Below are 25,311 nucleotides of genomic sequence, written 5' to 3'. Positions count from 1 at the left end.
ATAATTTATTTATTTTTTCTGCTCTGTCAGTAATTTACGCCTCTTGCACGCAAATGCGTACAAATGTCCATTTACATATTTTGCAGGAGAAGAAGAACGCAAGAAATACGGTTTCTGCATTTGCGCAAAACACATACGCGAAAATACATAAAAAAAAAAAAAAAAAAAAAAAAAAAAGTAGATGCTCAGAAAGGAGTATCACGCGCAAGAGGCCCTAGATAATATATCTAAATCTGGAATTGTATGTAGACTAAATATTTTTTTATGCATGTCTATTATGTATAATCTTCATGGCATTCTTGTAAACTAGACCAAGACTCCAGATGATGTCTGGATGCCCAGGCAGAATCTACAGTGACTAGAAAAAAAGTATTTGTACCCCTTGGAATTACCTGGTTTTATTCAGCAATTTGCCCTATAAAAAAATAAATAAATAAATAAAAATGTTATCTAATACTCACCCTATAAATACTATCAAGTCACAGAAATAGATAAACATAATGTGCTTATGCTGATAACACACAAACAGTTCTAATTTCTAATGTCTTCACTGACACACCTAGTAAACATTCACAGTGCTGAAGAAAAAAAAGTAAGTGAACCCCCTGCGTTAATAGCAGGATGAACCTCCTTTGGCAGCAAGGACTTCAAGCAAACACTTTCGATAGCTCTGGATCAGACCTGCACAACGTTCAAGAGACATTTTTGACCATTCTGCTTTACAAAACTGCTTCAGCTCAGACACATTTGTAGGATGTCTGTTGTGGACGGCTCTCAAGGTCATTCCACAGCATCTCTATGGGAATAATGTCTGGACTGTGATTGTGCCATTCCAAAAAGGCACATTTTCAAGCCTTTAACTGTTACTCGTGGGTTCTTCTTTACCTCATTGAGGATTCCAAGTTGTGCCTTGGGAGTCATCTTGGCTAGACGTCCACTTCTAAGAACAGCCACTGTACTAAACTGTCTCTGTTTATACACAATTCGTCCAACTGTTGACTGATGGATTGCTTTACATCCTTTTTGGAGCCTTATGATCAAAAGTAGTTGACCTGCATAGGTCTCCTTTTTGTTTTTTGTACAATTCACATCAGCAGATGCTGCTTATGAACAGCCATCTTAAAATGTTCGAGTGTCTTTTACCAATCAAAGTAGCTCTAAAGCACACCTCCAGATTTGTTTCATTAACTGGACTCCATGGGCGCAAACCATTGACTCCAATGAGCTTTCTCTGAAATAGTCTATGGATACACTTACTTTTTCCTCAAACACTGTGAATCTTTATTGAACACACCCAGTAAACACACGAGAATTTAGAATGGTTTGTGTGTTATCAACTTAAGCACATTGGTTTTGTCTATCATTGTGACTTAAGTCTGGTACACAAGGGCCAAATATCAGCCGGTAACTGTCCGACACACGGCCCGTGTACAAAGCAGCCTGTTGGGCTTCTGTAGAACGGGCATACCAGAATAAACTCTGCCGATCGGCATCCAATCAGCGCTCGCAGCTGTGTGCGCTCTGTCAGAAAAATGTATTAACATTGCATAGATTTTTTTTTGTTTTACTGCAACGTACTACAGATGTCAGAAAAGGTCTTTCTGTCCAGGTGCGCATATTCGCTGGGATTGTGTCTAAAAGGTATTGAAATGCAAGGTCAGAATAGCAGACAGGTAACTTGCATGTTCAGAAGGAGGTCAACAATTGCGGTTGCCCACATCGCCACATAACAGGTTTAATTTAATTTTGTGAAGCAGAGTTTGGCTTATGTACTTCAAAAGACATCAAACACATTCTTTTCCTAACATGTAAAAAAGGCTCGTCTCCTACGATCTCTTATATGACAGCTGAAAATCTGATAGGCTATTATTAAAACTGCTTTAATGCTGCAGAGCACTTTACAGGCAACATAATAAATTATTTTGCCCGCAATCAATATAGGCACAGCACTTAGTAACTCCACATGTCGAAATGGATGGACATACTCGGCATGCAAATTTGCTTTCTCAATGCCAGAAATGTACTGATAAAATTAGAACACTACCAAGCACAAAGCTTTCAAAGAACCTGAAGTATATTGTGTTACGGGGGGGGGGGGGGGGGGGGCATTTTCAGTTACTTAAGCTAAACTCAGGGCAATCAGCAAATACTTAGTTGGGATATATAAAATTAACAGCATTATTGCATTTGTAATTCTGCTCAGCCAGTCAAGTGATAGAGAGACGTCGGCCAGACAGCACAACCAGGTCTTGGACATTGCAGTTAGACAGTATATTATTCCAGAACACCAAGCCTGCTGTCTGGACAATGATAGAGCAAGATAATCAAATTTATGAAAATATGTTTGCTGTATGATCTTAACTGCTCCATATTTTCTGAATATATTTAATTATTTGTAGATTACACCTGTAGTGGCTCTCTCTATGTCAGATGCAATTAGCACCCTTAGTGAGTGGTTGCTAATAAAACAGCATGTACCATATTTATCGGCGTATAACACGCACCTTTTTCCCCTAAAATCAGGGGTGTGTGTTATACGCCGATCCCCCGCTGTTGCTAACCCTTTCTGCCGTTCTCTGCGGCTTGCGGGTATTTTCCGACGCACTCGGCCGTTCTCGGCTATTTTCAGTCGCACTCAGCCGAAAACAGCCAATTGCGGCCGAGAACTACCAAGCGTCGCCGAGATAAACAGGACATCCACTCTGTATCTCAGCGGCGCCATTTTTAAACGCCAAAGACACTGACAAGGCTGCAAACGGCTGACAAGGCTGCAATGTAAGGCTGCAAATGACACTGATAAGGCTGCATTGATGGGCATTTAAATGTACGTTTTTTTTCTTTAAACTTCCCTCCTAAAAGTTTTTTTCTTTTAAATTCCCTCCTAAACTTGAGGTGCGTGTTATACGCCGATAAATACGGTACATCATAATGGATTACATTCATTTTAGTGTAGGGAACATTAACTGAAGGTTAACTTTAAATAATTCTATAGAATTTTGAGGAAAATAATTAGGTTGATCCATTTTGGAATAAGACCAACATAACCATCATTGGAAAAATCATTGGAAATCTTTAAAATTTGCTAGTTCATAGTCACAAACGTAAGACCCCTTTCACACCGAGGTAGTTTTCAGGCATTTTAGCGCTAGAAATGGCACCCGAAAACTGCCTCCCATGCTGCCCGAATGTGAATGTCCGAGTGCTTTCACACTGGGGCATTAGAGAAAGTCCTTCAAGCAGCATCTTTGGGCTACCTTCACACTGGGGCAATCCGTGCATTATCGCTAAAGCGCCGCTCGTTTTAACAACGCTTTAGTGAAGGGTTTAAGAGCACCCGTGTTGCAGTGCTTTCAAAGCGCTCTCCAATTATTTTGATGGGCAGGGCGTTTTGGGAGTGCTGTATACAAAAATGCTGCTTGCAGGACTTTTTCTAACGTCCTACAAGCATACCGCCTGGGTGTGAATACAAGCCGAAAAGCTTATTCTCTGTGGAGATGGTTCACATCTCCACTCTAAAACCCCTGAATCTCAAACAAGTTCTGGAACTTTTTTTTTTTTAAGGCAGATTTGTGCGTTTTCCCGCTTTTTACATGGATGACCTTTTGGGCTGTACAAAAATCGCGTGTAAAATTGCGCGACTTTCTGCCTGACAACACTATGCTCAGTTGTGAATGGGGCCTTAGTGGTAAAATCTTTGTGGACATAAAATTCACAAGTTTTAGCACGAACATGAAAACAAATAGATACTTGGCAAATAAGTTTACAATGTGAACTATGCTTTATAAACCGAGAAAACTAGTCATCCACAAATATGTTGAATTTGAGGTCTGACCTCTTTATAGAGGAGTAAAACAATAAAAACAAAAAATCATATAGTACATTAATTGGCTATATTCTATCTAAGCCACAGACAGTAAAATTGTTCACTTTTAAGTTATCCTATATACATGTATGTATACAATAGAGCAGGGGTAGGGAACCTATGGCTCTCGAGCCAGATGTGGCTCTTTTGTTGGCTGCATCTGGCTCTCACCTCTCAATCCGTGGACTGCGTGGTGTGCCGATCCGTGGATTGAGCCCATAGGAAAGGCCACAGCTTCGGCCTAGCTCCAGAGCTGCGGCCATCTTGGTACACCCGGCGTTGGCCTAGGTGAGCGGCGCGCTGACGTCATCACCCGCCTCAACTGCTCATGGATCTGCCTGTCTGTGTAGTGGTAAGCAAGCAGACAATCGTAGGGGAGATGTGGATATTACAGTGGGGGAGATTATGTGGATATTACAGTTATAATTGAAATTAGTCGATCGATAAAAAATAAAAATAAAATTAGTTTTAAACATATTGTTTGGCTCTCGCGGAATTACATTTTAAAATATGTGGCGTTCATGGCTCTCTCAGCCAAAAAGGTTCCCTACCCCTGCAATAGACTAATAGGACTTTGTTTTAAACACACATTAAAGTGGGAGTAAACTCCCATCTCTGACTTTTACCTACAGGTAAGCCTATAATAAGGGTTACCTATAGGAACTGTAAATATCTCCTAAACATGCCCCGTTTAGGAGATATTTACTGTACATGCAGTGGCTTTCCCTAGGACCACCTGATGAAGAGAAGGGCCAGGGTCACCAGTGGGGGACCCCAGAAGAAGAGGACTGGGGTTGCTCTGTGCAAAGCCATTGCACGTAAATATAGGCATTTAAAAAAAAATTATAAATTTATAAATACTTTGAGGAAAAAAAAAGTGGAAGATGCATGGAAACTTAGCTTGGAAGCAGATAACTTTGTACAGGGAAAGTGCTGCCGGTCTTATTTTAAGATTACTACCTGAACAAATATTTAGCGCAGCGAATAATTGTTTTACTTTAAACAGAAATGAAGAAAATCTTTAACCAGGTATCACATGGCCTCACAAGAAGCGAACGTTTAAAAATAGGTCACATCTGTCCCCCGGCTTTTAAAGGTTAGTTTATATCAATGTGTATACAGATGGGAAGTTAGCTTTACGGCGTCATATTTCATGGTCACCTCTTCTTGTAGATGAACAGATACATTTAATCCAAGATGAAATTGCACAACGTTACTTTCCAGTGAACTGCAAGTGTCTGGAACAGCCTTTCTCAACCATTTCAACACAGAGGAACCCTTGAAATAGTTCTCCGGTCTCAAGGAACCCCTGCTAAAAAGTAGAAATGTACAACTCATGATACATTAGTGTGATGGTCAGTGGGAAGAATGGTCCTTACACTTGTGGTCATTGGGAAGAATTACCCCCATTACAGATAGTTAAAAAGATCAATGGTATAAAGGTGTAAAAAAATACTGCGCTATGAAAAGATGTGTTCTACCCAGCTGCCAACACTACTGAAGACTACACAATAACATACAAAAATTAAAACAAAAAAGTGTGGCGCTTAGGTGGCAACAAACCACATGAACCAGTAAGGCACTAATTCAAGCAAAGAAAATGACATACACGATTCGGAAAGGTACTAGACAGGGATGCCCGCTCTCCCCCCTCCTCTTCGCCATTGGCATTGAAACCTTAGCTATTTCCATTAGGAACCACCCAGACATTCAGGGAGTTAAATGCGGAACAGCAACACATAAATGCTCTTTGTTTGCGGACGATGTCCTCCTCTTTATAACCTCTCCCCTCACCTCGACTCCTAACATTCTCCAACTCCTCCGAAAATTTGGGGAGGTATCCGGGTTGCAAGTTAATATGGCCAAAGCGACAGCCCTCAATGTTTCTGTCCCCTCAGACCTTGTTAACAGACTCAAGGAGCATTTCCCATTCTCCTGGAGCTCCCCGTCCATTACCTATCTAGGGGTCCAGCTTACGCACACCATCGAACACTTATATAAACATAACTACCCTCCCATGTTTAAGAAACTCAAACAGGACCTGGAGCATTGGTCCCTCCACAAGCTGTCATGGATTGGGAGGATCAATGCGGTCAAGATGACTCTTCTCCCTAGACTATTGTATCTCTTCCGATCACTGCCGATACCTGTCCCCAAATCCCACATCCAAACCCTACAGTCAGCGATCATTAGATTCACCTGGGGCAAATCTAACTACAGACTCCCAAAGACAACGCTATTTAGACCTAGACGGAAGGGCGGCCTTGGGCTGCCTAACCTTTGGTGGTACTACCAAGCAGCACAACTCTGCCAGATTTCTAATGTATTTTCCAGAGGACCAAAGCCTGACTGGCTCGAAATGGAGAGACAAGCTATCCCCAAACACACTATTGATTATCTGATGTGGCGCCCCCCGAAATCTAGACCCCCGATCATGGCCCCTACCCTCTCCCATTCCTTCGCTCTATGCGACACGCTTTACAAGGCCAACATTCTCACCTCAGAATGGCGACCTCTTACACATCTCTTCAATAACCCCTCATTCCCACCTGGGAGGGATATTAGAGCATTCCAGTGGTGGATAGATAAAGGCCTTTATAGAATAGGGCACTTTCTCAACCCGTCTGGGCCACTCAAACTTGGGCATTGCATATCTAAACTGGAGATGCCAGACTCAGAAAGATTTCGATTCCGCCAAATTGCCCATTTCCTACACACTCTGATTTCCCATCATCCCCTCCCCCTTTCTATCTCCCCGTATGAACTTTGGTGCTCATCAGCCATGGACGTGAGGGGGGGCATCTCCCTGATTTACTCTGCTTTGGCCGATCCAAAGGAAAAGGCGAGATACATGCTGAGCTGGGAGCGTGACCTAGATATTGAATGGGATTTGGACACTTGGCATTCCTGTTTCTCGAGTGCCTTCAGGGGGATCCTTAACATTTCTCTGATGGAGGCAGACGTCAAGGTCTTCTTGCGCTGGTATCTGGTCCCGACACGTCTGGCCAAATTTTACCCCCAATCCTCGCCCCTATGTTTTAGGGGCTACGGCCATCTAGGGTCGCTCCTCCATATCCTGTGGGAGTGCCCCAGGATCAGAAGCTTCTGGAACAAGACCTTTGGCCTTATTCGTAGAGTCACTGGTCTTGCTGTTCCGCAATCCCCTGCAATTGCCCTCCTAAATCAAACGATACCCCTAACCACTAAACATAGCCGAGTTCTGATTCATTTTTTCTTTATCGGTGCTAAAATGACGATAGCCAGGTCTTGGAAGTCCCCCAGGGTCTCCTTCCCATTAAACAAAAAATTACTTGGATTATGTTCAACGAAAAAACTTCTCATTCAATTTTGGACAAAATAGACAAATTTAAGCGGGTGTGGGAACCTTGGGCCAACTTTATTGGGATCCTTCTATAAGACCAGACTCAGGGCTCGGTTCCTGTTTAGCCCCCAGTTCCATTTTATATCATGATCTCCACGGACTCTCCTTGGTCCAGGCACCCCTCTCTGTACACCTATTTCTCTCTCTTTTTCCCCTTTCTCTTTCCTATTCTTTCCTTTCTTTCTCTCGTCCACATCCTCTCCCTCTCCATGCCCTGTTGGACTGGGTTTTGGGGAATTTTAGGACTCAAGACAGGTCATAACAGTTTTATCTTTATTTTATTTTATTTTTATTTTTTATCACCTTGTGGCCTTAGACTCACTAGCTTCGCACTGTCGGTCCCACTACTCCTGGGCCTTTTCCTCATAAGCTGTTTGTAGCTATGTTAGTAGTTGGGACTCTCAGAGGCCTACACCTAGTTCACTGTACGTTCTCTTGATCTATTACTTATCCCAGTCATTTTTTGCTAATGTTAGGCATATAGTCCTCCAGTTACATCGGCAGGTTAAGGGGGTTTCGAGACCCCGGCACAGCGTGCTCCCTGTTGGGGTGTCGGGGCCTCGATCTTCCCAGAGGTTGTTTCCGTCTGCTCATGTATCTTATGCGGCCTTTTGTTGGATTTTTTTCTTATTTTTTTTTATGTTGACTGGGGGGTTTTTATTTTTTATTTTCTCTCTTTTTGATGTTTACTCAGAACACTGAAATTTACTATTCGGACGATACTGATATTTTCGGACTGGGAGCCTCTTCCTTAGCGGGAGGGGCCCATATCTCCTCCTTGGGTCTCTCAGTGTTTTTCTTATGTTTGTCTTTTTGCTCTCTGAGCTTTCATTCCTGTCTTGCAACACCGTTACTGTAATCCCCTGCGAGGGAGCTAAGTTCATGTTTTATTTGCTATATTTTAATAAAAAATTTAAACTTTAAAAAAAAAAAAAAAAAGAAAATGACATACACTTCAAAAAAAGAAAATATGTGTAAATTCCGTTGTATATCAAGAGATCTTACTCCCAGGTGGAAGAGTGCATGAACCTCATGCACACAAAAGGTTAAGGTAAATAAAATTAATTTAACATATACAGTCCATCAAGTGAACGTCTAACAGTCCTTGAAATGTGTAATATCAATCACAATTCCAAACTTGGTGACGTGAAAAAAGGTGAAATTCAACTTCTGATGTGTAGAATAATACCACCACCACCGTGATAAAGAAGGGGAGAGGAGGCTTACCAAATGACGTGGACTCAGAGGAAGGCTTATGCCTCTCGAGTCATATGGGCCTGTAGGTTAGCAAACCAGATAATCATACATCTAGTATGTAATCTCCCGCAAGTCTTCAGGTCATGAAATCATCCGTAGCGATCCTCCTATAGTGCTCATCCCACGAAAATAGGGGGCTCAGGTATCAAAGACCATGGAAGTAGAAAACTAGCATAGCGTGATACCGTTTTAACATCAAATTTATTAAAAAATAATAATAAAATTACACTCACATTTGGTTAAATCGCAATAACATAGTCAGAAAGTAGCGATGTCTGTAAACAGCATCGCTTATAAGTACAAAATGACCCCGGAAGCACTTGGCACTACCGGTCACATGTTCCGGAAGATGCTATAACATACTAGATGTATGATTATCTGGTTTGCTAACCTACAGGCCCATATGACTCGAGAGGCGTAAGCCTTCCTCTGAGTCCACGTCATTTGGTAAGCCTCCTCTCCCCTTATTTATCACGGTGGTGGTGGTATTATTCTACACATCAGAAGTTGAATTTCACCTTTTTTCACGTCACCAAGTTTGGAATTGTGATTGATATTACACATTTCAAGGACTGTTAGACGTTCACTTGATGGACTGTATATGTTAAATTAATTTTATTTACCTTAACCTTTTGTGTGCATGAGGTTCATGCACTCTTCCACCTGGGAGTAAGATCTCTTGATATACAACGGAATTTACACATATTTTATTTTTTTGAAGTGTATGTAATTTTCTTTGCTTGAATTAGTGCCTTACTGGTTCATGTGGTTTGTTGCCACCTAAGCGCCACACTTTTTTGTTTTAAAAAGATCAATGGTGTCGGTGGGAACTTGTCCGAGAGGCAGAAATTGCCCCATGCTGAAGGGACCCCTAGCAACCTCTGGAGGAACCCTGGTTGAGAATTACTGGTCTGGAACAATCCCATTGATCAACGGCTTACAGAGAATCTTTCATTGTGTGATAACCGTATCTATTCATCTCCTAAATAACAAATGACTAAGATCACCAGCGGGTAAAGCTAGACGTTCAATAACTGTTACACCTAAACCTATGAAAAGTTTGTGACGGAAAATGGTTAAAAGATGAATGGATTCAATAGACATGGCGAAGACTGATAACATGCACTAGTGCCCCTATAGAAAGCGGCTTCCTATGGTGGGCGCTCGGTGGGCAAGGAGGAACGAGCCAGGAGCGCCATCAGAAGACCCAAGAAGGGCTGCTCTGTGTAAAATGACTGCACATGGCAGGTAAGTTTGACTGTTTTTTTTTTTTTTTGCTTGTTTTGTTTTTAAATAAAACAAGGATTTACAATCACTTTGAATCTTCATCCAGGCCATAAAAAATATGAAGAAATATATTTTATTAAAAAGCAGAAAAGGTAAAATACACTTCCTCTGATGGAATTCTTCTCTATGCGAATGTCAAGCATGTCACCAAAACCAAAACTGGTCAAACAATCTCAGCAAAGGGTACATTTGCCCGAATCCTCATTCATGTCCTCACCACAGACCACAATAAAGGATTTAAAAACAAAAAAACAGTCTGTGCTGTGAATGACTTTTTTAAAAAAAGGTGGTCAAGTAAAGAAAGAAAAACAAACATTGACTTTATAACTGGGAAATTTGGGAAATTGCTTCTGGTACATGCAGTGCAGCAGAGGAAGCCCCAGTCCGAACCAGTGTTCATCAGCTCTGCTCCTGACTAAGGATGAGCTCAGGCCAATGTTACCCCTGTGTGGCTAAGAGGAGAGAGTGTATGTTGCCCTCTCAACCTCTATGTTTTCTGTCTGTATAATGTGTGAAAAAAACGGAATAAAAAAAAAAAAAAGGGAAGGATGAGCTCAGGCGTGTTCGCAAACCGCACATGAAGAGCCCGCCATAAAGTCAGCACTGCAGAGCGCTAATCACAAGCAGTGAGACATTGTCCGATGCACGGCTGCAGAGATCGGGAAATGTCTCACTGCCTGTGATTAGCGCTGTGCAGTGCCGACTTTATGGCGAGCTCTTCCACGTGCGGTTTGCGAACACACCTGATATTCCTCATCACTATACCTCTTCAGGGCCAGCAGGTCAGACAACATTAAAGCCAATGTATCAGCATAATGCCAATTCAGCTAGGGATTTTGCAGCTGTGGCGGTAACTCTGCACATGATCAGTTGTCAGAGATTTTCTATGCTGAGAACTTCCTCCCCATCACATATGAGCAGTCCATGTGACTAGAGTGACACTCATGTTGGCATATACACAGTAGTAAATGACAGCTCCCTCCCTCCTGCTCCCTGCCCACCAACTAAACATGGAGATGGGATATTACATGTAGATTAATAGAGGCTTCACCTCCCTGTTTTGCTAAGACACAGGCTGAAGAGGCATGACATCCTGTGACTAGCAGAAATCGGTCTACACCATGTGACTGACAAAAAACAATAAGTATTTGATTTCAAATATAAATCTGTATGTCAGATTAAAACAGTTTTTTTGATATTAATTTATTTTACTCTGTATTTCAAAGGCGATGTTTTTTTGTTTTGTTTTTTTAACATGTGACCAGCAGCAGAGCACTAGAAACTCCTCCTTCTTATGTTTCCCTACAGACAGGAAAGAGCTGGGTCATATGACAGCTGTATATTAATTAGGAAAAAGGGCATGTAGCACCCTGATGTCTAGGCAAGGTTTCTCCTAAATTTACATGGCAGGTATAGTTGCCATGGCCAATTGTTAGGGATCTGTATTATTGATCTGATCAATAGGGAATCGATGTCTGGAATTGCTGCACTTCTCTCTTCGGTCACTGGGTGGCCGGGTACCTGGCGACATTGGATAAAATAAGGACGGTGCAAGGACAGATTAGGAGTATATGGGGGAGTCTTAGGCAATGGGCAGGGGTTTTCTTTCGTTAAGGCCATCTACCTGTAGAAGTCTCGGAGTTTGCCAATTGACAGTGCAACTTGGCTTGCTGGGAGAACCTATATATTTTGGTGGAGTCAGGTGATCATGATTCTGTGCCATCTGGATGTTTGTTGCGCTGGGCTGGAGTTTGGGCCTATCCAGGGCACATCTGGCTGCTAGGCTGTCTTGGGGCCTATCAAGAAGCAAGAGAGCAGCATGGGGTTGGGATTGCAGCTTGTAGTCAAACCAGAAGTGAGGGTTCTGCCGGCCGGAGAACTGTCATGGTGCGAGGTAGAGGGACGCTGTCGCCACTAAGGGATGAACCTCCTTGTTACTAGGGACCACAGTGAGTAGCTGAAGCAAGTATTCTCACCAACTGGGGATGGTGAAGAATCAGGAAACTTCAGCAGGGACCCAGCCAGTGAGGTGACGCTTGAGGATTATCTGTAGTGCCAAGCCAGGGACCAAGCAGGGAAGCGGGGGTCACGCTTGAGGAAAATACTAAATAATACTAAAGTAAGATGACTAAAAGGGCTCACAGAATTCAGTGGGCTGAGAATTCATTACAATTTGTGTTAGGAACCGTTCTAAGATTGTTGCCATAGGAGACAGCGCTCCTACACATGCAGATGTGCTGACTTGCTGGGTGCCTTGCCCTGCATGGCTGTCTACCTGTAGAAGTCTCGGAGTCTGCCAATTGACATTGCAACTACCTAAGGGTGTCCTGGTACTAAACCCTCTCTCCCACCATTCTGTTCAAGAGAAAATAAATCTCTTTGCATTCAAGAAGTGTCTGGTGCCCATGAATCTACCTTACTTACACCCACTATGCATTGCAACCCACTCTATACAGAAGGATGTCAGCTGTTCCTGTCTCTGGAGGTTCTCATTAGACTAAAGGAGGCCTGAGACCTTGCTACAGGTACTTAGCTTATTTTTATTATTATTATTACAGTGCCATCATCCACATACAGAAATAAAAGGACAGATGTAAAATAAATAGGATGGATTTACCAAGACTGAAAAGTTCAAATTTGGTGAAGCTCTGCATAGAAACCAATCAGCTTGCAAGTTTAATTGTCAAAGCCTAATTTAATAAGCTGAAGTTAAAAGCGGATTGGCTACTATGCACAGCTGCACCAGATTTTGCACTCTTCAGTCTTGGTAAATCCATCCTATTTAACCACTTAACAACTGGCCCATAGCAGATTATTGGTTACAGGGCGGTTGTTTAACTCTGAGAGGCCGTTAATTAACGGCCTCCCAGAATTCCACTCTCACGCGCCCCCTGGGGCGCGCACTCGAGAGCATCCATGACCGCCGGGTCCACGGTAAACGGCCGCTCATCGCGCCGTTTACCACGTGATCGCTCCCTCCCCTCTCTGTACCGATCGGTACAGCGGACGGGGAAGAGATCGGTGTCAGTAGTGCTGTGGGCTGCATCTGCAGTGCCCACATCACTGCTCACCGAAATTTAACCCCTCAGGCTTCCCAGCCTAGAGGTGAGATGTGGGGTCTTACCGACCCCATATTTCACTGTAAAGAGGACCTGTCTTGCCTATTCCCATTACAAGGGATGTTTACATTCCTTGTAATAGGAATAAAAAAGTTTAAAAAAATGTATTTTTGGGGAAAAAAATTTCAAACTAAAATAAAGTAAAATGAACAATAAAAAAAACAAACAAAAAAAAAAAACATTTAAAGCGCCCCTGTCCCCATGTGCTCGCATGCAGAAGCGAACGCATACGCAAGTCCCGCCTCTGTAACTCAAAACATGTAACCAGTAAAAAAATATAAAGTGTTGCCTATGGGGATTTTCAAGTAGCAATGTTTGGCGCCATTCCATGAACGTGTGCAATTTCGAAGGGTGACATGTTAGATATCCATCTAAGCTAACTTTACTGTCTTGTTTTTTTTTGTTTTTTTTTTAAGTACAGATCTGTTTTTTTTTTTTTTTAAACGCGTTGTAAAAATTGCTGCACAAATACTGTGCGTGACAAAAAGTTGCAACGACCATCATTGTATTCTCAAGGGTCTTTGCTAAAAAAACATATATAATGTTTTGGGGTTCTGTAATTTTCTAGCAAATAAATGATGATTTTTACATGTAGGAGAGAAATGTCAGAATTGTCCTGGGTGCTCCAGAACGCCTGATGGTTCTCCCTGCATGTTGGGCCTCTATGTGGCCAGGCTGTGTAAAAGTCTCACACATGTGGTATCGCCATGCTCGGGAGTAATAGCAGAATGTGTTTTGGGGTGAAATTTGTGGTATGCATATGCTGTGTGTGAGAAATAACCTGATGATATGACAATTTTGTGGGGAAAAAAAAGGAAAAAAAAAATAAAAAATCTTGATTTTGCAAAGAATTGTAGGAAAAAATGACAACTTCAAAAAACCTCACCATGCCTCTTACTAAATACCTTGGAATGTCTTCTTTCCAAAAAGGGGTCATTTGGAGGGTATTTGTACTTTTCTGGCATGTTAGGGTCTCAAGAAATTACATAGGGCGTCAGTTTTTCAGGCGTGATCAATTTTCAGATAATGGCACCATAGCTTGTGGACTCTATAACTAAGACCAAATAATATCCACCAATTTGTACTTATTTTACCAAAGATATGTAGTATAAGTTTTGCCCAAAATTTATGAGGAAAAGTTACTAATCGGCTAAATTTTATAACAGAAACGAAGAAAAATTATTTTGTTTTTTTAAAGAATTTTCAGTCTTTTTTCTTTTATAGCACAAAATTTTTTTTAAAAAAAAACAGCGGTGATTAAATACCACCAAAAGAAAGCTCTATTTGTGTGAAAAAAATGGACAAAAATGTAATATGGGTACAGTGTTGCATGACTGAGTAATTGTCAAAATGTGAGAGCAACGAAAGTGGTTAATTTACATCGTTCCTTCTATTTCTGTATGTGGATGATGGCACTGTAATTATTTTAGTAATTCAAAATATAAGTACCTGTAGCAAGGTCCCAGTCCTCCTTTAGTCTAATGAACCTCCAGAGCCAGGAACAGCTGACATCCTTTGTTATAGAGTGGGTTGCAAGACATAGTGGGTGTAATGTAAGGTAGAGTCATGGGCGCCAGACACTTCTTGAATGCAAAGAGATTTGCAGACAATACTAAGCCAAGCGGGGCAATAACTTCTCTGCAGGATGTGGAACCCTTGCAAAAAGATCTCAACAAATGAATGGAGTGATCAACTACATGGCAAATGAGGTTCAATGTAGAAAAATGTAAAATAATGCATTTGGGTGGCAAAAATATGAATGGAATCTATACACTGGGGGGGGAGAACCTCTGAAGGAATCTAGGATGGAAAAGGACCTGGGGGTCCTAGTAGATGATGGGATCAGCAATAGCATGCAATGCCAAGCTGCTGCTAACAAAGCAAACAGAATATTGGCATTAAAAAGGGGATCAACTCCAGGAGATAAAACGATAATTCTCCTGCTCTACAAGACTCTGGTCCGGCCTCACCTAGAGCATGCTGTCCAGTTCTGGGCACCAGTCCTCAGGGAGGATGTACTGGAAATGGAGCGAGTACAGAGAAGGCCAACAAAGATAATAAAGCGTCTGGAGGATATTAGTTAAGTTAATCATCAAGTTAATTAGTTAAGGAAAGGTTGCAAGCACTGAACTTATTCTCTCTGGAGAAGAGGCGCTTGAGAGGGGATATGATTTCAATTTATAAATACCGTACTGTGACCCCACAATTAGGGATAAAACTTTTTCGTGGAAGGGAGTTTAACAAGATTCGTGGTCACTCATTAAAAGAAAAGAGGTTTAACCTTAAACTATGTAGAGCAGGGGTGTCCAAACTTTTTTCAAAGAGGGCCAGATTCGATGAAGTGAACATGTGTGAGGGCCGACCATTTTGCCTGACATTCTTTGAACCATTAAAATTCGGTCATTCGAGCACTCATACCTGGCCCAACAAAAATTCTCGTGCCTTTGTCGCGCTCGTTTGCCTGACACACAGACGAATGCTCTGTTCTTTGGGGGTACCGTTAAGTCTTAATGGTACCCCACACATTGGAAACATGGGGTGCTTTTGGTGCAGCGCAATTAAAAAAAAAAAAAAAAAGCTCAGGGACTTCTTTCCCTGCATTTTTGTGGGTATGGAAGCCCATTGAAATGCATGGGCTGCCCTACACACAGCATGCAGCCATGCAGATGTGAACCAAGGGCTTATTGGAGGGGCAGTAAAACTACATGGTTAAGCTGTTTTTACCACCCCCAACTTCTCCCCCTTTAGCTGCAGAGGGAGCAGCTAGGGGTGTACACATGCTGTGGCTGCAGCTGGAGGTATGCTCAGGGTGAATGGGCCTGCACTGCAACTACCCCGCAACTGTGTAGACTGCACAGTTGCGGTATAGTGATGCTACATTTACGGGCTTAAAACAGGTGGTGAGGAGGCAACATAATGCCTCTTTACCGCCTTTCAAATGCCTCTGAAAAGCGATCTGTATATGGATTGCTTTTCAGAGGAGCAGCAATCCTGGCTGCTATCACACACACAAGCACCACAAAAGCAGTTCTGATGGTACAAGAATGGGGGGGGGGGGGTCTGGATTAAAAGTAACACACATGCATACACATACACACAGACATACACACATACAGACACATGCATATACTTACATACATACAGACACATGCACACACACACATACAGACACATGCACACACATACACACACACACATGCTGCACACACATACAAACACACATACATGCACACACATACAGACAGACATACACGCACATACATACAGACACACATGCACATACGCATACATACAGACATACATGGACACACACACATGCAATCATACATGCACAGACACACACACACACATGCACATACAGACACACATACACACACACACACATACATACATACATACATACAGACAGACATGCACACACACACACATATAGACACACATGCACACACATACATACAGACATGCACACACATGCACAGACACACATACATACAGACACACATACATACAGACACACATGCACATACATACATACATACAGACACACATGCACACACATGCATACAGACAGACATGCACACACATACATACATACAGACATGCACACACATACATACATACAGACATGCACACACACACACACACATACAGACAGACATGCACACACACACACACATACAGACAGACATGCACACACACACACATACAGACACACATGCACATACATACAGACAGACATGCACACATATACATACAGACACACATGCACACATACAGACACACATGTACACACATACATACATACAGACACACATGCACACACACACACACACACACATAAATAAAGCCTTTTTAAAACGAATCTAGCTTGTAGTACAGTACCTTTCCATTCCATTTCCTCATTCAGCCGGGTACTGCACTGTAGGGGGAAGCAGAGAGCACAGCACACTCCTCTGCACTTTACTTTCACTTTTGAAGCCGACGGAGCTTCACACAGTGCCGGGGATCGGCTCATTTGACAGCCCTGATCCCGCAGCACACCAGGCGGGCCGTGATTGGCCCGCGGGCCGGACTTTGGACATGCCTGATGTAGAGGGTTTGTTACTGTAAGAGCAGCAAGGAGGTGGAATTCCCTTCTACAGGCAGTGGCCTCAGCAAAGGTGCATTGATAGTTTCAAAAAACTATTAGATAAGCACTATCACTCCAGCATATATATCCAGATAAATCAGATATATGATGGCGGTGCCATGCAGATAAGGGCTCACTGCTTCACATCTGGTGGGAATGCCCACAAATTTTTAGCTTCTGGGAAAAGATTATGCAACTGTATATCAGTTACTGGGGAGTCAATTCCAAATACGCCTCAAATTACCCTTCTCTCTATCCCACCAGGATCATATAAAAACATTAAAAGGAGTCTTCTTGGACATTGGTTGGCAGCAGAGAGACTGGTTATACCGCGGCATTGGCGGTCAATACAGTCTCCATCAGTTAACGAACGGGCCTTAGAAATGGATAGTATAGAAAAAGATTGCAGACACTTTTAGCATATGAATTGGACACATACACGAGGAGTGTCTCCGGACGTGGGTCCCTTGGAGGTTATATAGGGAAACAACAAGAAACCAGACAAACCTCTAGGGAAAGAAATTATGGACTATGGATGGGTTAGACAAAGTTTCAGATGTGTGTTTTTTTTTTTTTCTTGATGGATGTGTGAAAGGGTATCCATAATTTGTGCGATGAACCAACTATGCTTCCTATATATGTATGAATTTGTGTATGTCTGAACTTGTTTATGTTTGTATAATAATATATAATCATTTACAATTAGATTGAGATAGATAAGCACCTGAACGACCACAACATACAGGAACATACAAAGTAATACTGACATATAATCGCACCCATCGGTTGGACTTGATGGACGCGTGTCTTTTTTTTCAACCTCACCAACTATGTAAGACTTTGAACTCTCCAGTTTTAGTAAAACATACCCCTGTGTGTTTACTGGCACTTTAAAGCGGTTGTAAATTCTTACAAACCACTTTGACCTACAGGCAAGCCTAAATTAAGGCTTACCTGTAGGTCCAAAAAATATCTCCTAAACCTACAGTTTAGGAAATATTTACTAAAAGACAGTGACAGCTGTCTATGGCGCATGCGCCGTAGACAGCGGCACGCAGGCGCACTATCGCCATTAGCAGCATACTGCTGCTAACGGTGATATGCAGTTTGTGGTGGCTTCCTGTGCGCATGTGCGGGAGTGACGTCATCGCTGCTCTGGCGCTGCGAGTGGCCGAAGCAGCGATACCCGGAAGAAGATGGACGCTCCGGACTACAGGGGACAGCGGTGACTTCGCTGGCTCCTGTGTCAGGTAAGTGACACATAATGAGCTACTACTATGTGATGCATATTAGTCCATTATGCTTTATCTTTGCAGGGAGACATCAGGGTTTACTTCCTCTTTAAATCACACACTGCCAGAAAACTACCATTCCAGGCCACTTATGGCACCTCCTATCATTTTCTGATTAAGGAACAACTTTAAGGTGCTTATCATTAACGTAAATCTCTGAAGTTAGATAACAAACGTATACAAGTACAAACGTCTGACACACACAGAACACTGCTGGAGAGAGAATTTATCTGGTTAGCAGCCAGACACAAAAAGTGAAAGTAAAAAAAATACGACTTCCAGACAAGCTTTAGCGCAGTGATAGGACGCATTCTGAAATGACAGCATAGTTTCCCTGTAACGTGAATAGAATGAACCAACCTTAGATGAGACAATCCTGTTATCGCTGAATTTTGGCGCAATGTAAGAATCCGTTTCTGAAGCTGGCCTGTGTCCCACATACACTGTGCGCGTTCCAACGCGGTTCTCTTCTCCAGGGCACTGTCAAACACAAGAGAAATCATAACTGAAATGAACGGTTCACTTCCTAAAGTTAAAGTAAGACAGCACATCAATGATATTACATCCATCGCCAGAAGATCAATCTACAGTCTCCCCTTCTGCTCAAGACTGCAATCTTGATTGCACTGGATGCTGAACTCTATGAACTATGTTTCTGTAGAAAAGCCCCAATGTCGTCTTAATGTGACACAATTACAAACAAACTGTCTTTTGGAGTTACTGGACACAATCCATTTAGGAAATGACAGTTTTAACATGTTTATCATTGTCCTATTTTAGCAAGAGCAGTTTTTATCGGAAAAAATACGCTTTTTTGGACGACATGAAAGATCTACAGGAAATCGCAAAAACAACACTTAACTCAGCTCAGTTTAGCACCTGTGACAGAATACAAACAACCTATCATGACACTTAGGTTTTGGATGGGCCGATTTATCAACCCATACCCCAGTTTCGGATTGTTAATTTCATATATACAAAGAGAAGCACCCTCGCCAATTTCCACATTAAAATGCTTATAAAGGACTCAACTAGGCACCATTCCTATGTAAACAATCCATATGCAACTCAAAAAATATTGTGACCCTCCATCCTCCTTTCACATTTGAATCTTGGCTCTTGTGTGTGCCCACTCCTCTTCAGCACCAGTTTAGACACGGGTATAATCCTGCATATGGGAAAATCTTCTTCAGGTACCCCCAACAGGTCAGGTTTCCATGATTTCAATCACCCTGCTGAGATTCTTTAAAACCAATGGCAATGGATTGTTTTTTATGATTTTATTTAAAGGGAATTCCCAAAACACAGGCTATTGAGGGTACTTGGGGACTGAGGTTGAAAAGCATTGGTCTAATGCAGTGATTCTCAACTAGGGTTCCTCCAAAAGGTTGCTAGGGGTTCCTACAGCATTGGGCAATTTCTGCCTCTCAGATAAGTTCCCACTGACACCGTTGATCTTTTTAGCTGTAAGGAGGTAATTCTTGCTAATGACCACAAGTGTAAGGACCATTCTTCCCACCGGCCATCACACATAATGTATCAGGTGTTGTAGATTTCAACTTTTTAGCAGGGGTTCCCCGAGACTGGAGAACTATTTCAAGGGTTCCTCTGTGTTGAAAAGGTTGAGAAAGGTTGGTCTAATGCATTACCTGCAATGCAGTTCTAGGTCTACTTCACTGCCCATAAAAGTGATCTATTAATGTTAGAGGATCACCCACTGTGTAAAAAAATACCGGAGTTTATGGCAGCTACCTGCCGCCATAACCCCAGTATTTAACGTCAAAGTAGCGATGTACATACACTGTGGGCGGTCCGTAAGTCATTAAAGTTTGCTGCACAACATTTAGACAACTGGGAGATCAAAACTGAACTCTTTGGATGCCATAATACACACCATGTTTGGAGGTCAAATGGCACTGCACATCACCCCAAAAACAGTATACCAAGATTGGAGGTGGGAGCATCATGGTGTTGGGCTGTTTTTCAGCATACGGAACTGGAAAACTTGATATCATTGAAGGAAAGATGAATGGAAAAATGTACCAAGACATTCTTTATAAAAAATCTACTGCCATTTAGCAGGATGATGAAGATGGAATGAAGGTGGATATTTCAGCAAGAATAATGATCCAAAATACAAAGCCAAGGAAACTATCAATTGGTTTCAAAGAAAGAAAATAAAGTCAATGGTGTTAGGTGGTCAAAAGAAAATTTACTAAGAAAAATATTGAACACACAACTATAAAAAATAAAAAAAAACACTGCAAAGCGCACATCTTAAATACTCCTGAAAACCAGGAGGAAGACTCAGGAGGATAAATGGAATAAAATAATATAAAACAAAGGTAAAAATGCTGCAGAACAATAACTCACAGACCATGTACAAATTATAGTGACAAATCCCAGATAGGATAAGTTGCCACAAATTTGTGGCAGTAAGTTTTAAGTCTTGTTAACTTGCTGCACATTTTCACTGGCAAGTTGCACACTTGCAGAGCACTTGAAGAACAAGTTCTAGTTGACACTTTTCCAATTTGTAGAAAATGTGCGTGGCAAAGAGCAAAGTTGCAATGGTGAGTTTACAGCAAGAGCTCTGCAAGTCATGGTGACCCCTGTGGTGGGATGACTATTGCACAACATAACTGAACCAGAACTTGCAACAGAATTTCAGAATGTTTGCAAAGAAAGTTGATCTGGAGTCATGCAGTTGCGAACTGGCTGTAATTGTGCAACAAACCCCTGAAGCCTGGCAAGTCTTAGCAATAGCTTAGCAACTCATTTTAAAACTTGAAGCTCAATTGCTTGCCATCTGGGATTGTGTATAGGTCACTGGTCACTGGCATTAAACAAAGGGTCTCCAAACTATGGCCCTCCAGTTGTTCAGGAACTACAATTCCCATCGTGCCTAGTCATGTCTGTGAATGTCAGAGTTTTACAATGCCTCATGGAATGTGTAGTTCTGCAACAGCTGGGGGGGCCGTAGTTTGGAGAATCCTGCACTAAATCCTACACAGAAAAATTCCAATGCTGCTGGGTGGTCAGAGGGGGAGCTCCGGAGCATGCAAAAGATAAAACAGAGAGAACATAGCACAAAGGCTATAGTGTAGTATGGGACGTGTTTCTGGGGGATTTCTTCTTTCTTCAGGTAGGCTAAAGAAAGAGAAAAATCCCTCAAAAATGCACCCTGACCCTCTGCACCACTCCATTAGCCTTTCTTCCCGATGGGCACACTTCCACTGACAAGCAGCTTTCGTCATGAAACAGCATTACAGTGAAGAAACTAGCACTTTGAAAAAGAACTGTTAGCAATGACAGTCCCCATATTTTTTAAATCAGTACAGGTGTCCCCTAAGCTTAAAGTGGAAGTCCAGCCCAATGATAAAATCTCTACACCTACAGACATCCGCGATCCAACACTAACCTATGTAGCCCTGTAAAGAAGAAATCAGTATGCATACCTTTTTGAAGGCGCTCCAGTCTCCAGTGGTGGAAGCTCTGCAGAGGACACAGCCGACAACAGCTGTGAAATGAATGGGAAGTGACGTCACCTGTTGTCAGCTGCCTCCTCTACACCCCCCTACACAGCAAAGCTGCCGCTGACAGCTCATCGTGGGACTGGATCGGCTTCAGAAAAGGTATACATGCCAATTTCTTTAGACCCCTTTCACACTGAGCCGCCTGGGCATCAGCGGTAAAACTGTGCTATTTTTAGCACTGTTTTAGCAGCGCAATTCGGCCGCTAGTGGGGCAGTTTTAACCTCCGCTAGTGGCCGAAAGGGGGTTAAATCTGCCTGCAAAAGGCCACTACAGCTCCACTTTGCCGGCAGCATAGCAGAGCTACTCCATTGTTTTCAATGGGCAGAGGCACTTTAGGAGCGGTGAGTTCACCGCTCTTAATGCGCTCCAAAGAAGCTGCTGGTAGGACTTTTTCTGACGCCCATGCCACAGTAAAGCGCTCGGGCTTTCATACTGGAGTGAATGCAGCAGCTGTTTCAGGGCACTTTGCGGGTGCCTTTTTTAATGCTATAGCACCTACAAAGTGCCTCAGTGTGAAAGGGGTCTTACACGGCAAAAAAGGTTAACATTAGATCGTGTAGGACTATAGGTGTAGCAATTTTAGTGTACGGCCCCTTTCACATTGAGGCGTTTTTCAGGCGCTACAGCGCTAAAAATAGCGCCTGAAAAAAGCGGCTTTGTTCACTCCAGTGTGAAAGCCAGGTATTTTCTGGTTCACTGGGATCGTTTCTAATAACCCCTTTAACCCTGGTGGTACAAGACTCTTATTATGTTATATTACGCCCCCATGGTGTCCCTTCCTTTTTAGTGTCCTGTTGTACACCGGTGCTCATCTGTCACTTATACCAATGTTTCTATATATCTGTTTGATGTGTTATAGCACATATTTACTGATTCATTTTTGGAGATTATTTAATGATATCTTGTATTTTATTTCATTATACAGTTACATTAAGCTCCAGAAGAAGCGTTTGTTTGAGAGACACGAAACATGTCGAGCAGAACATCGCCACTCAACTCTCATTGATGTTCCTCTATCCTTGGATCACTTCTTATTCCATTTATTGGATAATTATGTGGTTGCTCCACTAATATAGAATATTTATATTACACTATTTAAGTGGTAAACACAATTGAGGAATAATTGGTGTGGATATCTGATGATGTTATTTTTATGTACTGACTATTGTTTTGTCTTTATAAGATTTTTGTAAATAAAACGATTTTTTAATCATTTAGTTGTTGTGACCCGTGCCTAAAGACCATAGCCCATTTTTCTTTCCTTTTTTTTCTCTAAAAGTAGGATGAAAGTCGTACTACTGTCGTGTAGTATAGTGGGAACCCTGCCTAAAGCTGGCATGCTGCTTTGAAGATCGGGAAGATAAAAAAAATTGCGATTTTCGATTCTTAACGATTAATCGCGCAGCTCTACTGCACAGCTGTCACTATTATATTGGACATATACAGGACAAGGACAAGCCATAACCCACAAACACAGAGGGTTAGGAGTTCACTGAATTTATGGCAGATCAATTGGTTTTCCGTGTACTTGCAGTGCTTTTAAAGTGATAAAACATGGGGCCATAATCGTGGATCATGGAGGAGGTAGAATGATTTTCCCTGGTGTACACTTTCCAGTATATCCTGAACATATTTCCTCTCTATTACTGCTCAAGGGAAACCTGATAAAGGTCCTAACTCTTCAACACTATTTTAAAAGATAAAATTGATTTTATACACGTTTGCTTTGTGTTATTAAACTGACCCCCTGTTGGAACACAATAGCTCAGCAGGGTAGATCGCTGTACTAACATTGCATTGTTAGCACAGGATCTTTTCCAAGCTCTTCAGTATTTTTTCCTTCAGCATGTTGGGTTAAATGAAAAAAACAAAACAAAAAAAAACCCTTGGTGTTTATTAGGCTTGAGGCTAGCTGATGAGCAGAAAAGGTCACACAGATTTAGGGTGGCAGTGGTGTAGTGGGTAGCACTTTTGCCTAGCAGTAAAAAGGGTCGCTGGTTTGAATCCCAACCACGACACTACCTGCCTGGAGTTTGCATGTTCTCCCTGTGCCTGTGTGGGTTTCCTCCGAGTACTCCGGTTTCCTCCCACACTCCAAAGACAATGCCGGTAGGTTAATTGGCTTCTGTCCAAAATTGGCCCTAATATATGAATGCGAGTTGGGGACCTTGGATTGTGGGCTCCTTGAGGGTAGGGACTGATGTAAGTGTGCGATGCATGTGTGGAGCGCTGCATAAATTGACAGCGCTTTGTGTGGGTACCTTAAATAAATATAATATAATAGATGAGCATCTTAATGAGACACAATGTACAGGGATAGGGACAACTATAGACACGCACCCACACTCACTCAGGGTGGACTGTTGTCTTTAATCAACCTTACTAACTAGATTACAAGCGAATGATCACCAGTGTATCTGAGTAATAAAACTGAACTTTTTTTTACAATTTTTTATTAAAAAAAGTAAAAAAGAGGACAACATAAAACTAGTGCAATATTTGACACTGTTTTTCATAAACCAACGCATCAATATCTAGTTCTATAGGTGTAGTAGCAATTCTCAAGGTGCTCATTACATATTTTGGTAATTATTTTTCCCTCTGCATGCATGCACACTGAGGCGTTGGGGGCGTCAGCGGTAAAGCGCCGCTATTTTTAGCGGGGCGCTTTTAACCCCCACTACCAGCCGAAAAAGGGTAAAAAACTCTGCAGCAGCACGTTGCCGGCAGTTTGGCAGCCCTGCCCCATTGATTTCAATGGGCTGGGGTGCTTTAGGAGCAAAGATGATCCTTGCAGGACTTTTTTTAACGTCCTGCAAGCGCACCGCTCCAGTGTGAAAGCACTCGGGCTTTCACACTGGAGAGACAGGAGAGGCTCTTTACAGGTGGTATTTTTAGCGCTATATCGCCTTAGTGTGAAAGCAGTCTAAAAATAGTTGCTCACAAATATAGGTGCTGCCGAAAACCAATAACACGAAAAAGGCGTGATTGTGAAGAAGAGTGGGATAAAACGTTAAAAAGTCCAGTAAAAAGACACTGTCATTTTTTTCTTTAGATGCATCTGTGCATTTAAAAAATAAATACATTTAAGCAAGTTTACGATTTTGTGTTGGGTGGCATTCATAGCTATGGTGGGCCGCAGGTCGGACACCCCTGATCTAAAAAAGAAATAGCAGTTTAGGGTGGAGCAGCACTAAAATAGCCTGAGCATAGATCCAAAAACATTTAGCTCTACTGGGCATAGCTGACAGGGATGTCACCGATGCGAGGGTAAGATTCATGCAAAATAAATGAGAAAATACTTAAATGGTATTAGCTCTGTTCAGCAAGCACAACACCGGTGTATGATATGTTAACTGTGACAGTAGGTTATTGTTGATGGTTTGAAAGATTCTCTCCGTGGCTCCTCTGGCGTAAGTGTATGATGGAAAGCTAAATATTACAAT

The 25,311-nt window shown here is 42.1% G+C and overlaps 1 protein-coding gene across 5 annotated transcripts in view; it reads right to left on the bottom strand.

The window, feature by feature from the left end:
* Window positions 1-25,311, bottom strand: part of ATP11C (ATPase phospholipid transporting 11C (ATP11C blood group)) — a 219,053-nt gene that overhangs the window by 142,467 nt on the left and 51,275 nt on the right. For all 5 annotated transcript variants that reach the window (XR_013277047.1, XM_077489893.1, XM_077489767.1 and 2 more), the window contains exon 2: window positions 18,689-18,808. Coding sequence is in view for 4 of the 5 variants with exons in the window: in XM_077489893.1 (XP_077346019.1) it covers window positions 18,689-18,808 (120 nt within the window). In the remaining variant the exon portion in view is untranslated. The remainder of the gene's footprint in view (window positions 1-18,688; window positions 18,809-25,311) is intronic.

Source organism: Lithobates pipiens, unplaced genomic scaffold, assembly GCF_037356315.1.
Source record: "Lithobates pipiens isolate NorthernLeopardFrog02 unplaced genomic scaffold, aLitPip1_a1.2 Scaffold_1, whole genome shotgun sequence".
Lineage (NCBI taxonomy): Eukaryota > Metazoa > Chordata > Amphibia > Anura > Ranidae > Lithobates > Lithobates pipiens.
The sequence above is the reverse complement of the archived record's forward strand: the minus strand, read 5'-3'. Positions and strand labels throughout refer to the sequence as shown.